The following is a 19015-nucleotide window of genomic DNA, read 5'->3' as shown; positions in this document are numbered from 1 at the left end:
CCAATCTCCATGATAATAGAAAATAATTAATAATGTTTCCTTATGATGCAAGTCGGCTCAAGTGTATAACTGCTCCAAAGACATAACTAACCAAGCAAAACAAGTTGGCCTAAGGGCCTTTATTAATATTTTCATCTAATTTTTTTAATTTATTGCTCATTTAATGTATCAGGGCTGGATGACCCAACCATATATAAAGTAGATATTAGTCCCTCATCCCGGAGATTTGCTTGTCCTCAAGAGATTTACACCCATATACCAAAACTGAATACTAGGATCTCATATCAACCTTTGCATCACTGCTCTAGCATTCCTATGAATTACACTAAGATAAACGTTCCTCTTCCAAACTCTCCCTGATCTTATCACCCTGGAACTGAAGAGTGTGAATGCTTCTTTGACCACCTCCATATGATCAGAGTGCATAATCGTTGGTTTCTCATAATAAACCTTTAGTTCTTTTTCATGTCTCTCAATCTCAAACAAACCAGTCATCACCTCATCACAACTAATATTTTGCATTTTATTCCATGGACCAATCCTTCTCATATTCTGTGAATCATCATGACACAAGGCACTATTATCTATACCAAACATTTAGGTTGAAGAGGAGTTCTGTTTTTCAAGGTGAAACTCTGCTCCTTTCTTGTGCTCCTACATTCTTCTCCATTTCAGCCACTGCAAAATTTTTCTCCTCTGTTCTCATTCATCTTATGTTGTCATAAAGTTCTCTTTCTCTTAGATTTACCCCATCCATATCTCCCAAGACTCAAATAATCATAACAAACAGAAACGGATTTAATTTGATCAGACCTAAATACTCTTCAAAGATTTTGATGGCTTCAAATGTGTAGCTCTTTGGATCGCACCATTCTAATCCAAAATTCTCCTTGTAGGGTCGCTCCCCATAACTTCTTATCTATCACACATTCATTTGAAGCTCAGAACAGTCAATAGAGGACAAATTATGATAAATGGCTGGCCTAAAGTTCATCTTTTTGGCATGACATCTGGCCACTTACCTGCTAGGCTCTTCTGATTGTCGTTCTATTAGGGATTTTGAGTTCCATCTTCCTAGCATTTTTGCGGTGGATAACAGAAAAAATGCCATTGGATCCATGGCTTCTTATTTTCATGGAGCTGCATCACCAAATCCTCTCAGTCTGGCAGGAAGGTGTCTCTGATACCACTGAAATAACTGCCTCTGGGTTTTATAAACATTAATGATTCCAAGCTAAATCAATATGGAACTGTTTGATAATATTGAACAACAGTAAACTTAGGAATGTAGAACTTCATAAACCAAATTTGGGCCTTATATAGATGTCATATGAATCAGACCTTATAGTAGGCAGCATTATCCAAATGTAACTTTCTCTCGATAGTGTGCAGACTAATATAAATTCAGAGCTTAATCAAGAAACTGGTAAGCAAACCAAAAAAAGATTATGCTGGTAGGCAGTTGATAAGGTGGCCTTTTATAGTTGTCTTTAGAGGGGTGCCTCAAACATGCTCAATATGGCTTCTGCCTGATTATCAGAGTTGCATTGAACTGCCAGGTGATTCTGAGTTTTCCACGTGGGCTGATGTTGAACTCCAAATTAGATTTTGTGACAGCCTTCAACGCACCTATCTTGATTTTCACAGATTTATCCTTTGAAGAATGCCACAAACTCACACTAAAGCAAACTTTTGCAAACAACAATCACTTGATAAATATCTCCCTTGAAAATGCTCCCAGCAACCTCACTTGAATTTTCCCTTTAGGCATGAGGAAGCAATGCAACTCAAATGAAGGAGCTTTGCAAATGAAATATACTATGAAGTTCAGTTAGATAGGGATTTACTCCATTTTACAAGCTTCTCCAATGTTTGCGTTTGGAGTGAAGCTTGCATTTGTTTAATGCATTTGACAAATAATATTCTTGACGCCTTCAACTGAATCCTCCTCCTCATATATAGGCATTTGCTAAACTAGGTCAGCTCAACAAGAATTAAAGATAGTCATATAAAGCATGTCGGCCTCCAAGATAATACAAAATAATTATTAATATTTCCTTATGATGCAAGTCGGCTCAAGTGTATAACTGCTCCAAAGACATAAACAACCAATCAAAGCAAGTTGGCCTAAGGGCCTTCATTAATATTATTATCTAATAAATTTAATTTATTATTTGTTTAATGCATTAGGGTTCCCAGCCACATAAAACAAAGACATTACATTGCCACATATGGATGCAAGGCTATTACTCTCTCTCTCTCTCTCTCTCTCTCTCTCTCTTGCGCGCGCGCGCGCATTGGACATTCCGTATGGGAGGCCTAAACTCATGCGTCCTCTACAAAAAAAAGAAGCACCAAAATACAAACTACCTTAGCTTTGAGCTAAGGCCATTGAGAAATTCAAATTTAGCCCTAATCATGATATGGAAACCCTTATTGAAACTTGTCGTTGCCTATTTCAGAGGACTTTCCAGTTATGATAAATGCAAAGGAGAGTCTAGCGGGAAAAAACCATGAGCTTGATGCTCAAATGAATACAAATTATACAAATATGCCAAAGTTACTCAAATTGCACCTAATCCTTTGCCCAATACCAATAGTGAACACCAAAGAATGCCCAAGCATTGGCATTGGACATGATTAGAACTAAGGTGAGTGAATCCAGAAAGAACCTACAAGACTTGCTAGACTAGGTAGAATCAAATGAGGTTCACAACCCTTAGCTAATAAAGGTTCCATAGATACAAATGTGTCAAATCCCTCCCTTAACAACTCTCCAATATCAAATGAGGATGAAAGAAAGAATGGGGCTGATTAACATTTTTTAGATAATCCACTTTTTGAGATGGATGCATATATATCTTGTGATAATCCAATTTTTGAGATGGATGATGAGATATCCCTTGATTCAAGTTTTATAGCTAGTAATAATATTAGAGTGGTGCAACACAAGCTACCTTACTCACAAGAAGTATCAAGGATTGGGAATCACAAAATCCCAATATTGATTTGGGATCCTAGTGAAAATTACAAAAATGAGATAGGTGCTACATTGGATACTACATGTGGTTTCTAGAGTTTTGTAGTTTTCAGCTCAATAACTAATGGTAAGCAATTTGATCATCTTTGTTATAGCTTATGTATGGAAGCATTGATGCTAGCAAAGGTTTAAGGCAATGCTTCTGTCACAATGAAAAGTACCTTGAGAGTGAAAGAGGAAAAATTACTATGTATAGAAAAGGACACTTATACCCTTTTGCTCAAAGTTGTCTCTACATAAGAATACAGCCCCAAGTATTTCATTGTGACTTCTATTTCATGGACAAAGTGCTTCCCTCTATTCAACTCTTGCAGTTGATTAGGTAAGACCACATTAATTCTCTGACAACAATGCTTACTCTGAAATCTTATACTTGTATGGACAATAAATGAACAAGATCCTACCAAACAAGACAGCTGAAATCCATGCTAAATGTGATGTGCCCTTTCTAGGAGATAGGTAGGTGAACATGGTTGGCCTACTATCTTGGTTCTCATAGGCGATAAAAGTGGAGGGAACCCACACAGGGTGTAGAGAGTCAGACATGAACTTTCCAGTCAGTTTGAAGTAGTTGACAACAATTTTTTAAAAATTAGGAGGGATCCCTATCTTTTCGGGATTGTCTGGGAGTTGTCTAAGAGGCATCCAGAGATCTCTGTGAACATTTGGAGACTTTGAGTGCATGTCCTATTTTTAAGGAAGAAATCCCAGCTCATTGACATACCTTCCGATGGTGCACACAACAGATGGGAACCATTGGGATTCAGTCTGAAGTTGACAGGCCTAATCACCTACTTTTTAGGAACACCCTAGTTTTTAGGGGAAAACTACTAGTTAGCCTGGAGGGTCCAATCTTCATTAGCGATCATGGCACTTCAGACAGAATTCAAATCTGAGTCCGGATTCACAATCTATGGATTAATAGGGAAATACTTAATATTTCAAAAGTTAAGGAATTAAATAAATTGATATTATAAAGTAATATTATTATTATTGTATAATAGAATAAATTGTAATAATTGTTCCATTTTCATAAATAAACAACTTTAATTATAAAATAACTTCATTACTTTATTAAAAAGTGATTACAATATCACGTTTATATTACTTCACTATATTAATTTAACCTTCTGTTATTCAAATAACATATAAGTTTGGGCTCATTCATCATCATCCAAGTTTATAATTTCATTGTCAGATTTGAGGAGAACTCTATTGACAGGGGTTTTCAGCAGATTTTGATCTCAAGAACAGAAAATCTAGAGATCTACCAGCTCGGACGTTCGTCCAGGTTGTTAGCATGGTGGATTTACCTGTTTTATCAGCTGGATTTAGCTGTGTGGCGTTGGATTTTGTGTAAACCTTTGGGTGGTGGTTGCAGATCTGATTGGAAAAGACAACATTGGTGCATCCACAATTGCAGAGCAGAATTTGCAGCCCATAACTACAGGCCATATGACAACAATGAGTATTTGTTGGGCATCTTGGGTACGATTTGTGAAATGGTGTACTGTTGCAGACATTCCCAGGCAGATCGGTCATCCTGGCAGCAGAAGATATTTAGTGGCAGAATTATTTCATCTTCTCCAGAGTCGTACCAGCTGTGGTAGCTGATGTCACCTTTGAAGAAGGGGCTTTCTTTGAGATTTTCGCATTTGTGTGGGTTCCAATAGTTGCTTCAGGTTCAGATCGACCATATGAATGAACAAGTCTGAATTAATGGTTGTAGTTCCACCAAAATATAAGTCTTTTCAGACTTGAATTTGCATCTGTAGTGATTGTATAACATTCCTGGGGGCCGATATCATTCATGGCGGGGAGTTAGTAGTTGTTGTCAATGCCTAGTTGCTTAGATTCATCATTTTCAGCTTGAGTACAGTATGGATACAGCAGAAGCCTTCTACAGTGCAGGTTAGATGAAGATTTCAGAATTATAGGTTTTCAGAATTTAGTAATTGGATTCCAATTACCTAGTACGATTCATGCCTATCCATTTGGCTTGAAAGAAAAACTAATTCAATTTTTTATCAGCTTATGTGTTTGGGTTTATAAGTGTTCATTTGATTAATTCATAGTTGCATTTTGCATTTGCAATATTATTCAAACAAATCCAAAAAATTGAAAAAAGCTTCAAAAGCACCAAAAAAACAAGAAATTTGAACCAACCAAAAAGTTGAGCTTCACACTTGTCAATGACTAAATATCAATACAAAATTCAGAATTTTCAGTCAATATCCTAGTTGGCATCTTTTAGTGGTATTAGAGCGTAATCCTGCCAACCTGTTGGGTAATGATTGCATTCAATCAGCGTGAAGATCACTTGTGCTCAGGTTAGTCTAGATTGGGTTTTTAGTTGGATAACTTATAATGGACATGATGGAAAAGTCATCTAGCAATAAATAGTCATGGAAAGAAATTGAACCACCATTATACAAGCACATATGTGAAGCAACATTCAGAGGATTCACTTTCAAAGATTGGAGTGTCTAAAGGAGATCATACTCACTATCCACTAGCAAAGGTTCAACACCACACAGCAAAAAAGAAACAGTGTTCAGCATAATTGAGGAGTATAGCATTCTTTCTCAATGTGTTAAAAAAGATTTTCCTTTCAAGGACTACATGGACATGCACCTAAAACTTTGTCACAAGACTGAGCATGGAACGGATATCATACTATAGCTAATGCACTGTTTATACATGGAATGGATAGAGAACCTTCACATATAGCTGATACAACTCTACATAAGGATTTTTGGGTGTCTTCAAGTACTGAGGAGGGGTGCAAAAAATTATATGATGTGTCTGTCAGACATGCAGATTTGACTCAAGGAGACATTAGGACAGCCTTGGGTAATGATTTGTCTACATCATATTTGCAAGGGGTCTCTCAAGAGGTAACTATTCTAGAGGTTAGCTTTTTCTGATTTTCATGACAGCAATGAGGTTTCTTTGCATCAGCATGAGACAATGACTACTTCACATTTCTATGTATTGTCTAAGGAAAATACTCAAGGTTTGGGTATTTTTGATGTATTATGTGAGGAGGATTCATGCTGCCATAAGTCTGATTTTTCAAATCAGACCATAGAGAGAGGATCAAAAAATTCAACAAGTGGCAATGAATCCCAGGATCTGGAGTTGGATGATGATGCAGCTACATGTGGAGTAAAGGTGGGTGAAGATACTAACATATCAACAACTTCTACCTTACTATATGAACCATCCGTTGAGGTTCTTAGTGACACACCCTTGAATGTTGATGAGTGCAGTGATGACAACACATATGCTATTGTTGATCATGAGGAGAGCGATGTAGACACAATGTCTTATCATAGTGCAGATTTTGGGGCAGAACACTTGCATGGGAGTTTTTGGTTACAAAGTTCTCATCATTTGGTTGGGCAACTTAAGGTTAATGACAACATGATTGCCACAGCCGAAGAGCATTTTGATGTTTCTTGTTAGATGTTTGCTACCTTTGATTGGGGTACTCATATAATGGATGAACACGGTGAGAGTGGCCTTTCCCTAATAGAGTTCCATGCACTTCAAGAAGCTATAGGAATAATAAAGTATAGTTATTTACAGTTATTGGCTGACAAAGACTATCTTTTGAAGTGGGATTGCACTTGCTATAATGCACTATAGGGAAAGGAAGTGGAGGAAGATGACCTCACTCATGAGTTTGAGGTGATTAGAGATTCCATGGAGAGTGCGCAGATGACTCTTCGCGAGTCTCAGTCACGGATTGAGGAGCATATTGTGTAGTTGAGTCTTTACTAGCTAGTAGCTATAGATATTGTACAAACTTTTACAGTGGTAGTTGGTGGTGATCATATATCCACAAGTTGTAGTGATGGATATGTTGATGATGTGGCTACATCTATTATAGATATAGGTATAGTAGTCTCAGATAAGGTGAGTATTTTGGGTTGAGACCAACAGAGAACCACTCGTGGCTAGATTGTGACAGATGATGTTGGTCAGATCAGATTGTTGATAGCCCTTGTGTGGCCATTATGGATTCTTTAAAGAGGTGTGTCAACACCTGACACAATTCCATCATCTTTATAGGGGGCTCGCTGAGTGTCATCTGGTTGGTACTATGGTTCTCAGGTGGATTTGTTTCCCTCTCCTAGAAAGAAATCTGTCACTTTAACCCACGCAATTGAGTTTGGGAGTCAACTTGCGTTGTAGAATCAGAGTGACGAGCTGAAGGTTAATTCCGCCTCTTATTGTTTTTATTGCACAAACTTGTTTATTGAGTACTGCTTCACTGTTCAAAGTTTCTGGAGGTTCTGTTTGAAGTCATTAAAGGTACTCTCATTCAAGGTTCATGCTGTTTTCATTGTTTGATGGGAGCCATTGTAGATACTGTGACTACAATGCTTCTTCATAGAGACTTTGTGGAGAGACTTAGTGGTTGGAGCCATCTCTTGATTGGAGATTTATTAGTGATGAGCCTTTGATAGAGGTTGGGGCTTTCTATTGTTACTACATAGTGAGGAGTGCTAATCATTTTCTTTTGATCCACATGTAGAGGACTTGATGATGCGTCAGTGTGGAATGTCTCTGGAGTTATATCATATTTTGTGGAAGGGGTTTTTTTGTCTACTTTAGTTGGGATTAGAGGATGCGAGTGTTTGTCTCAATTGTTTGCAGGTTACTGTTTGATATCTCATTATAATGACAAGTATCCGACAAAGATCGCTACTCCTATGTCGTTAGCATTCATAGATACTTGGATTCAGAGAGGTCATTATTTTAGCAGGCACGATGTCATGGTGTTATCTTGCATTCATGGCACATTGAAGAGTGTAGTGTGAGGTTTGGAATAGTAAATTCCTCCATGTATTCTTACCACCTTATGATGGATGGGTGTAAGTTTCATTTATTTTAGGATCCAGGTGGTGATAATGTTAGAAATGTAGGTTGGATGGGCTCCACAAGATTGCTTCACCATTTTCGGCATGGTGATAATGTGCTCAAATTAGCATGACAAGAGTTTGAGAGTGGCTTTCATGTAAGACTTCTCCTGTGGACCTGGGATCCAAGACCATTCATGATTAGTGGTGTTTTCCAGAGCGTTGTTGTATTACAGTACAATTAGTTATATCAAAGTGGTGCAGTAGATTGGCAGAGCAATAGTCATGAGATGGTTATGGGACCTAGATGTTGTTGTTGAGTATACAATGATGAATTGCTTGTGGACAATCAATCTTTGCGAAGGGAGGACTCTAATGTCCCCTTTCTAGGAGACACACATATGAGCACGGTTGGCCTACCATCTTGGTTCTTGTAGGCTAGAAGAGTGTGGAGGGAATGCATATAGGGTGTAGAGAATCACACATGAGCTCTTTAGTCAGTTTAAAGCAGTTGACGACAACTTAAAATTTACGAGGGATCCCTATTTTTAGGGATTAACTAGGTGTCTAGGAGGCAACTAGAGGCCTTTGTGAAGATTTTGGGGACTTTGATTGCATTTCCTATTTTTTAGGATGCACTTCTATTTTTGAGGAAGAACTCTTAGCTCATTGACATGCATCCCAAAGGTGCACACAATAGAATGGAACCATTTAGATTTAGTCATAAGTTGATAGGCCTATTCGCCTACTTTTTACGATTATCCCTAGATTTTAGGGGAAAACTACAAGTTAGCCTCGAGGGTTCAGTCTTCATCAGTGATCATGGCACTTCTGATGGAATTCAAATTAGCCCACAAATTCACAATTTATGGATTAATAAGGAATATTTAATATTTTCTAAGTTAAGGAACTAAATTAATTGATATTGTAAATTAATATTATAATTACTTTATAATAGAATAAATTATAATAATTACTCCATTTTCCTAGATAGACAACTTTTATGTTGTTTGAATAAAAAAAGCCAAATTAATATAATAAAGTAATATAATTGTGATATTATAATCACTTTTTAATAAAATAATGAAGTTATTTTATTATTAAAAAAAGGCAAATGAAACCCTAATTCAATTAGGGTTGGAGTTGTGAATAAAAGAAAGTTTGGGCTCATTCATCATCTAGGTTTATAAATTCATTGACAGATTTGAGGAGAGCTCTATTGACAGAATTTTTCGGCAGATTTCAATCTCAAGAACGAAAACTATTGAAATCTACCAGCTTGGACGTTCCTCCAAATTGTTAGCTGTAATGTCCCTTTTTGGGACATTAGAAAAGTAAAAGACAAAATTGTATAATATTAAAATTGACTTGGAGAGCATAGACTCAAATTATAAAAGGGTCAAATTTAATATTATAAAGTTGGCTAAATAGGACAAAGAGAGATAAGACGAAAGGCCAGGCAAGGGGGGGCGGTCAAAGAGTCGCAACTATGAGAATAAAAGGAGAAGAGACTCCTTCATTGGGGATGCTTGATTTATTATTTCAGATTTCAGTTCTCTCTTGCGAGAGTATTTGGAAAGCTTTAGCTTTCAGTTAGTATGAGGACGTAGCCCTTCGTGCCGGTAGATAGTGGACACAAACCCATTGTTCGGGGAGACATCAATTCATGTGTTTCATATGCGTTTACAGGTTCTTATTCTAATATTCCAATCTGACTATTTGTTTGTATTTAAGATTGGGTTTTTAGTGCTGGTTATTGTATTGCTGTTGTATAATGCAGGGTAACATGACTCGTGGTGAGTCACGTGAGTCACGTGAGTCGCGCGAGTCAACGAGCCGCGCTGATCTTGCCGAGTCACAATGACTCATGACCCGTGAGCGGCGAGTCACGGGGAGTGACTCGCCTGACCCGGCTGAGCTTGACCTAGCCGTGGTAGGCAAAAATTCGACCATTAAAATATAATTTTTTTCAACTTTTTTTAACATTTCTCACTCATATAACCCTAAAAGGGCTCCCATAACAGTCTATAGTGAAAAGAAGAAAGAGAGAGAGAGGTAGAAGAGAAATAGAGTTTTCTTGTTTTGCAACCAGCTGAAAGGAGGAGGAGGAGAAAAGCTTGCATTTGTGACATTGGAGCTTGCATTTAGATCATCAAGAAGTTTATAGGAGCTCTTCTCAACACTTCCCAAAGCATTTGAAAGAGGTAAGACTTGATTGTTTAGATTTTGATGTTTTTTTTGTCTATGCTTATGGGTTTTTTGCATGAATTTTTTTTGTTTGTTTATGAGTTTTTTTATAACTTTAGATCTTCATAAAATGCAATGCTGAAATGGTAATACTAATATCTGGTCTAAAATGTCTTATTGCAGCAACCTTTACCTTTTTCCTTAATTAAATCATAATGGCTTCAGGAGGTAAAAAACCCAAGCTCTCTAAAGGCAACAAAAAAGATGAGTGTTGGAAGTTCACCATAGAATTTTCGGGTAGAAAGAGAACTCAAACAAAATGCCTATTTTGCAAAACCATTAATAGTGGGGGGATAAATAGATTAAAATATCATATTGCTGGCTTACGTGGTGATGATATTGAGCCATGTGGAGCTGCAACTGTTGAGGCTCAACGTTTTTGTTATGTAGCCTTGGAAAAATATGAACAAGAAAAAGAATTAAAAAAAAAACAATTAGAAGAGTTAGCTTTGATTGGTTCTAGTTCCCTTCCACACTCATCTGCAAATGTTTCTGAGTCAGCAGGCTATGTTGGAGAAGGTTCTTCCCGTCCCCCCTATTGTCCTAGTGTTTTTGTTGCTCGTGCTTCTTCTACATTTATTCCTTGCACTTCTAGTGATGCTACTGCTGTTGCCCCTTCTAGTAGTGCTGCTATTCTTCGTTCTAGAGTCAAAAAATCTAGTAAGTTGGACAACTTTTTTGTACCGCGTACCACTCCTGGTGCACAACCCTCACTTGAGAGCATGGGCTGGAATAGGGAGATACATGAAGCTGGAGTAAGAGCAATTTGCAAGTTTTGGTTTTTCTGCGACATTCCATTTATAGCAGCCAGGTACTTCAAGTTTTCAACTTCATTTATATTTGATTGTTTTACGTTTTAAGTTTTAAAATTTATATTCAATTTTATACTTTTAACTTGATGTTTGAAAATTTGAAATATGCTAATTAAAATGTTTTTATAAATGTAATAGGACTCCTTATTGACAGGGATGATTGATGCAGTTTCCATCTATGGTGCGGGGTTCAAAGCCCCCACTGAAGATGAGTTGAGTGGCCCCCTCTTGCTAGATATGGTTGAGGAGATGAAACTTGAGTTGGAGGACCACAAAAAGATTTGGAGCCAAAAGGGGTGTACCGTCATGACAGATGGATGGACAGATAGGAGGTCCAGAACCCTCCTAAATTTTCTTGTTTCTAGCGGAGGTAATTCATCATGCTCTACTTCTTGAAGTCTAAAATTTAATGTATACTATTATTGAATAATGGAAATTTTGTTTTATTGACTATTGATTCTTGAATGATAATTATTTTGTTTAATTTTCACTTTCAGGATCCACCATGTTTTTGAGGTCCATAGATGCTTCCTCATGTGTGAAAAATGCAAAATTCTTATGTGAGACTATTGAGGAGGTCATAAGGGAGGTGGGGGAAGACAATGTTGTCCAAGTGGTGACAGATAATGCAGCTAATTATGTTGCTGCAGGTAAAATTTTAACTTCTAACTTTCTAAGTTCTACTTCTAAAAAAATTGTTTTAGTTTTTCATTAAATTTTGAAAATTAAAAGTTTTTTAATACATCAAAATTTTTCATTGTTTACTAACTAATTTAAAATTGCTGTAGGAAAACTATTGATGGAGAGACACCCAAAAATCTTTTGGACTCCATGTGCGGCCCATTGCATCGACCTCATGTTAGAGGATATTGGCAAGCTTGTATGGGTGAAATCATGTGTTACCAAGGCCAAAAATCTTTGTAAGTTCATCTATAATTATGCTTTGGTCCTCAGTTCTATGAGGAAATACACGAAGGGAAAGGAGTTGGCTCGTCCGGGTATCACAAGATTTGCCTCTAACTTTATCACACTAAAATCCTTGTTGAGTTCAAGGTTAGAGTTGAGGTGCATGTTTGTTGGTCCAGAATGGAGTTCCTCCTCCTTTGTGAGCAACCCTGCAGGGATAGATGCAACAAAATGCATTTATGATGATTATGATTTTTGGGAGCCATGTTCGAAGATTGTGGAGGTAATTTAAAATTTAAATTAAAATTTTTAAAAGCTTAAGTCTTAAAATTTTATAAATTAATTTGTCTCATACATATTTTTGTTTTATTTTCATTGTGCAACTTTGCAAAGTTTCATCATTCACTAAATTGTTTTTTTGTTTAATTGTTTTGTAGATCACCGAGCCCCTTGTAGCCCTCGTACGAGTTGCTGATGGCGAGAAGCCCTCTATGGGCTACATTTATGAGTGCATGGATAGGGTCAAGGAGACTATTAAGGCCAAATATGTAGGAGTTGAGGAAAACTATGGCCCTATTTGGGACATAATTGATAGGAGATGGCAAAATCAGCTTCATAAGCCCATCCACGCAGCAACCTATTGCCTCAATCCGGCATACTGTTTCCTTGATGATTTCAAGGCAGATGAGGAGGTTCTTAGTGGCCTATACACAGTGGTATCGAAGATGTCCTCTAATCCCACAGATATATTGCTTCAGATGGATGCCTATGATAATGCATCAGGGCCCATTTTTTCAAGTCAAATTTGCAAAGAAGTTCGTACAAAATTGCAGCCAGGTAAAGATTGCAGCTTAAGCCTTACACAATCTAGTTTCTAAATTTCTAGCTTTAAACTTAAAGTTCAAATTTTGAAATGAGACTAATATTTTTTTGTTTTCCTTTTTTCAAAATTCAGATAGATGGTGGCAAATGTTTGGGCCTTCAACCAAAAACCTTCAACAAATCGCCATCCGCATTTTGAGCCAGCCAAGTAGCGCTTCTGGATGTGAGCGCAACTGGAGCATGTTCGAGCACATCCACTCGAAGAGGCATAACAGGTTGTCTGTGCAGAAAATGAATAGTCTAGTCTTTGTGCACTACAACCTGCGCATTAGGATCAGAGAGATTTTGGATAGTGACACCTCTCCGATTACTCTAGAGGAGGTTGATCCAGAGTCTGATTGGATCAATGAGGCTATTGATCCTGTCTTTGATGATGAGGACCTATAGTGGCTTGACCAGGCAGATAGAGAGGGCCAGGCTGAGGCTGTGGCTATGGTAGCAGAGGATCAGAGAGCTCCAGTTGTTCCTAGTGGCACCTCACAGACATTGGTAGAGCCAGAGGCAGAGAGTACAGTTGATCCTAAAGGCACCTCACGAGCTAATGCTATGGCTACTGAGACATCCAGGTACTACCTTAGATGCCTTACTAAGAGGCATTTTGTAGATTATACTGAGCTTGAGCCTGAGGTTGAGGCTGAGGTTGGGGATGAGGATGAGGATGACGATGAGGATGAGCCCGAGGATGAGGATGATGATGATGACTACGACTTGGAGCCATAGCTGTAGACTTATAGTCTTGTTTTAACTTTTTGTTTAACAGTTTAACAGTAACTTAATATATGATCAGCATTTGGAACATTTGAATTTGATGATGACTATTGAATCTTGATGTGTTGGATTTCATAATGCATAAATGATAATACATATACATTTTGATGGTTTGCATGGATTTATCTTAGTTTGACTTTAATTACTAGTAATATAGTATTTACTTTTAACAATTTACCTTTTTAAGTTTGTAACTTTGTAGTATTGTACATATGTAATCGATGTTTGACTTTTAAGTTTTAAGTTTTGAACTTTAAGTATGTGGCATGTGCATTATGATCAAATTATCTTCTATTTAATGATGTTATTGTCTTTACGCTTTATTCAATAATGGGTGCATGGAATGTTCTTTAAATCCTAAAAAATCTCAAAATTTCGAGGTTTTTTCACTTTGCCGAGTCACGAGTCAAAGCCGGGTCACGAGTCAAGTTACTCTTGCCGAGTCCAAGCCGAGTCTGAGTCTCGTTACACTGTTATAATGTAATAACGTGTTTACGGAGTTGTATAAGAGTTTTCGGGTTTTATATTACTGGTTTGTAACGCACTTTCATATGTTCAAATCCTGAATAGTAACTTGGAAATAACAGTTATTTTCTTGTGGAGAATTTGCTGGTTTTATTGTTGTATTGTATTATGTTTGCCTTCATTTGAGTTTGAAAATTATAATCAAGAAGAAGCTGGTTAAACATCTGTTTGGATTTCTACCGATTTTTGATTGTGTTTAGTTTTGAATATATTCAGGAAAGGGAAAATTGAGTAAATATCCAGTTAGGGATATTTCAGTGGTATTAGAGCTGGTTTTCCTGCCAGCCTGTGAATTGATATCAAAAAACGAATCCATAAGGTTGTTATTAGAATTATCAATGTACTAGTGGAGTAATGTATTTTGAAATCTGGGTAAATCAGTGTCTATTGTTGTGGAAGAATATTGGGGACAAATCTACAATTAATAGGAGTCAGTTGTTTCCAAAGGTAAGGGTATATAGGAAATATTTATATTGGCCACTAAGGCGAAGGTGATTGTTGTGTGGGTTCTGTCGTGCCGCAGGAAGAATCCAAGACAATTAAAAATGACAACAAGAAGGTAGCATTAGAGTACAATTCTTTGTAACAATATAATCATTTGCAAGTTAAAAGTATAAAAACTTCATATGGGCGGTTTATCTTGCTTGAAGACTGTCGCATAGTTTGGTAAGAATATTTGGGTGACGCATATTTACTATGCGTTTGGAATGGTGCAAAGATTGATGAAAATAAGCAAAGATAATGGCAATATAGCGGCGTCTGAACTCTTTGTCTTCAGTTGATGCAGATGGGAGTACCCAAGTAGGTTTTCCTTTCGTTGAAATAGAGACGTAGTGAATGAATAATCGAGACAGAGATTTGAGTTCACGAGAATCATTGAAAGACATTGTTGTTAACAAGAACCAAGCTAGGTGTGATGGGAACAAAAAAGGAGTATTGCCTCTGGAGTTGTAATGACAATATTTGGTGTTGTATGAACCATTGAAAGATTGCACGTTTGAGTATTAATCAAAACGGCAGAACAAGATCTCTTTAAACATCTCTAGGTTGGTCATCAACAAGAGAATCAAGAACAATTTTGCATGGGAAGCATCACAATTATCGTGAGGAGCCCAGGATAGGAGATACAAAGCCCTTTCCATTGCCAACATAATTGTGAATGGTAGATGTAATTGATGCTCGAAGTTTGGAATCTTTAGAGTTTTGCGGAAAATGCATCACCAGGAATTTTATGGTGTTTGAAATTATACATATAACTACATTGGCTTTTCATGTACTCTGAATGTTCTAGAGCCGCACACATATGAAACAATTTTCTAAATACCAAGTGTGGGAAGAAGTCATTGGCAGATTATCGTTCCATTGGCATCATTAATTGCAAAATAAATCTTCAAATTTTAATTGTCGTGAAGTAGCTACTCGAGTCTGGAGTCACAGGTGATAGTGATGGGCATGTTAATCTTAAGGAGTACCACAGATGATTGAAGTATTTGGAGTGAATATTTCAAAAACTATAGTTGCGTGCTGGAAATCTTGTAACGCTTTTTGCAAACTCCATATGTCTTCATCCACGTAGGAGTGGCAGAAACTCATCATCATAGTATGCCTTGGAGCCGTCTATCATGGTAGTGTAGAAAGCATCATCAGGAGTCCTCAATTAGCAAGGAGTGTTGACATGTATGGAAGAATGGTTATCAAAGAACCTTTGTCACTGAAAGAGTGGTAATTCCAAGAGTATACGTTGGCCTATTCAAAGAAGCTTATATAGGTGTAACTCTCCATTGGAGGATTATTGAAAGGTGTCATGAATTTGGGCATATGTCTGCCAGTTACCTTTAAGTCGAGAGTGGAATAGTGAATAATCTCATTATTGCGGTGATATGTTTTTTCGTAACACTTGTCACGATTAGTGCGAATCACATTGAGAGGATATGAATGCTCATGAGTAATTGCTGTTGGTTCCTTGTTTGGACATTGTTCCATATTGTTGGTATTCTCTTGCAGGGGACTTTGAAAATCTGAAGTGTTTGGGCTTATAGGAGAACTTGCTTTAGGTGTTGATGGTGGGGAGCTAGTATATGGAAGCTGCACTATGCAGAGAATGGGAAAAATTGGAAGGTTTTGGATGTTCGTTTGAATTATGTTCAAGGCGTTGCTTGGGATTCAGTAGTATAACAGATACGTTTGTAGTTCAGGATGAGACTAGTGGTCTCTAGTCCAGTATAAACAAGGAAGTGTGAAGATGTGTGTAGCAGAAGTAATAAACTGCGTACTTATAGAGCCAAATCGGGATATTCATGAATGAGACAATGGAGTTTACAGTAGGAGTCTGTGGAGGTAAAAATGAATTTGCATGTAGTAGGCTGCCAGGAGAACAGCGAAATATAAATATTAGTCAGTTTGGTTTAGGAATCAGTAGGTCATCATCAATTAGGGGTAATTCAAATGACTTTTCAGATTTAGATTTATTATGCGAGGACAACATTGACAGTGATGTTAATTATAAATCGAAGAGGATTGACAGTAGAAGATCAAGTTCTAGAAGTACTAGTGGATGTGCATTATATGGGTGAGACCAGTTGTTACCAAGGATCAGATGCAAAGTGAATTTAGGTAATTGCAGTGAAGAGGCATCTAGAAGATATTTTGGGAAACATATTGATCAGTCTCACCAGCTGTACCATTGTAGTGAAGATGACAGAAGCAAGGAAGATACCAAATTAGAAGTGGAAAGATATAGAGAGAAGAGCCACAAGCATTGGCAAATTATGGATGCAAGGACACATGCAAAAATTGAAAATGGAAGAAGACACAGACAAATGGAAAATAGGAGAAGTCCTGTTATAAATAATAGAATCAATTCCTTTGGTTCCTATTCCAGTGAAGGTGACATGTTGGAAGAAACATCAGTGCACAAAGGGTGCTCATGCTACTCGCATGAAGAAACATCCAAACATAGATGGTCCCCAAACAACCATCAAAATCAATTGAAAAATGGTGTGGACAAGGACAAAGATTATATGGTTGGTCTCATGAATTTCTTGCAAAGTAAGAACCAACGAATACACTCCAGCTCTTTATATGACCAATTTGATATAGTTGGGACATCTTCTGAAGAAGGATACCCAGTTACAGGGATCAGGAAAGGTACTATGAAGTTACAAGAGTAGTCAGCCTAGAATTCTAATATAAGAGCATAAATAGTTGACATTTACGGAGAATATAAAAAACTTCCTAATTGAGTTTAGAATGAATTACCATTCAACAATTACTTGGATCTTCATCTAGAGCAGAAAAATAAGTCTAATATGGCAAAAAGAAAGTATTTTGAATTGGTTCAGGATCTCCTTGAAAAAGACCAGTGCAAAAATTTGTATGTAGAATTTCCAGCAGGCCAAAATCATTTAATAGAGGTTCTTGAAAAAGAAGAACAGTCAATCACCGTTGATTTACAACTTTCTAGCATTCATGTAGAGGATGTTACTCAAGATGCAATTTTCTATGTTGGTGAATTGGAGGTTAGTGTCAACCAGCAAGTTGATGATGTTGATTGCACACAAGGTAATAGCAGGTTGAAATATTTGTATGATGAACCATATATTTCTGATACCCATGACATGAATTTAGAGGAACAACCTAAGATGACACTACAAGATGATGAACAGCTTCAACGGGACAATAATGAAATGCACACCTTAAAGAACCAGTTGAAGGTTAGTGAAGACTTGGTTATGGTGTCTTTGGTACGTCATGACAGCACTCAGAAGTTGGTTGAGGATCTCTATAGGTAGGCACAAAGCGAAGAGAATGGAGATTGGCTTGTTGCTGGTTTGTAGGTCGTCAAAACAACTCTTGAGACTATGAAATTAGATTAATTATGTTTGCTTTCCAATAGGAATTATACTCTTAAGGTTGTTGGATCCTATATCGGCAATTGAATTAAGAAAGGAATGAGATATAAAGACCTCAACAAGGAGCTTAAGTATGCTAGTGAGGCATTGGTTGATACACAGTTTTCTCTTCAGGAAGTGGAAAATCAGATTCGGAGCACAAATCATTTTAGGGAACACGAGGATAAAGAGAGGCAGGAATTTTTTCTTAAGATAACTAATGAACTTGATAGCATTTAGTAGATGTATGATTTGGTAATTGCCCCAAGCAACCATGTTCCAAAACTTTAGATCTCCTTCAGTTTATAGACAACCCTTTGTTTGAGGTAGATGCTGTTTGGATTTCCGATAGCCTACTTTTTGAGTTAGAGGAGAGAGTTCCTCTTGATTTCTAGGAAGAGGGTGACCTTGACTTCAAAGATTTGGGTCAAGCTATAGTTCTTAACAGCGAACCTTGGTTACAGGATTAGTGTGGTGAAGTGACTACTACTGCCCCTCTTTCGTACAACCTTTACATGGTTCCAAATTCTAACTTTTATATAGGTTGGTTGGATTTCTTATTTCAGCAGTTGAACAGATCTTGCTGGAGGATTGAGGAGAGTTATGTGTTGATTGTAGGGAATGCTTTTTCAGCTTCATTCTTTCTCATGACCCCTATGTATTTAGGGATTTTTAGAGTGATAATGGCAGTATTATCTTTTATGCGCCCTTGGTATTGATTTCAGCTTGTGGGCAGCTTGTGTCCTACATCATCTACTTGGGATGGGTTGTCACCATCTTCTGGGGTGTACATAGTTTTTGGATACATTTTTGTCTCATCATATCAGCCGGTTATGCCATCAATGTTTGGGACCCAGGTGTTGGCCATTTGTACCCATGGTTTGTTGAGTACTTGGTTGTAACCTTAGTTTGAGATTGGATATGATGATATTCAAAGTTTTACAGTCCTCAAGTGTAGTGACATTACTTGGATTAACATGGGGGTCAGGGATCTGGTTGATAGATGGATTGTAGCTCGACACCTTGCTTCGTAGTATGGCAAGACGTGTTCTTAGATCGGGCTATAGAGCTACCTAC

At 37.4% G+C, this 19015-nt stretch overlaps 2 protein-coding genes across 2 annotated transcripts in view; both read left to right on the top strand.

Moving 5' to 3' along the window:
- LOC149552286 (DEAD/DEAH box RNA helicase family protein) overlaps positions 1–19015 on the top strand; it is a 182159-nt gene that overhangs the window by 118160 nt on the left and 44984 nt on the right. The window lies entirely within an intron of this gene.
- Positions 10830–13321, top strand: LOC149552288 (uncharacterized). The gene is made up of 6 exons (XM_089787807.1): positions 10830–10966; positions 11106–11337; positions 11465–11617; positions 11756–12156; positions 12311–12710; positions 12829–13321. The coding sequence occupies exons 2-6, from the start codon at positions 11124–11126 to the stop codon at positions 13140–13142; spliced, it is 1482 nt and encodes a 493-aa protein (XP_089643933.1). The 5' UTR covers positions 10830–10966; positions 11106–11123; the 3' UTR covers positions 13143–13321.

Source organism: Cupressus sempervirens, chromosome 6, assembly GCF_028749045.1.
Source record: "Cupressus sempervirens isolate cs-2001-9-10 chromosome 6, ASM2874904v1, whole genome shotgun sequence".
Taxonomy (NCBI): Eukaryota; Viridiplantae; Streptophyta; class Pinopsida; order Cupressales; family Cupressaceae; genus Cupressus; species Cupressus sempervirens.
This window is presented reverse-complemented; position numbering and strand designations above follow the sequence as displayed.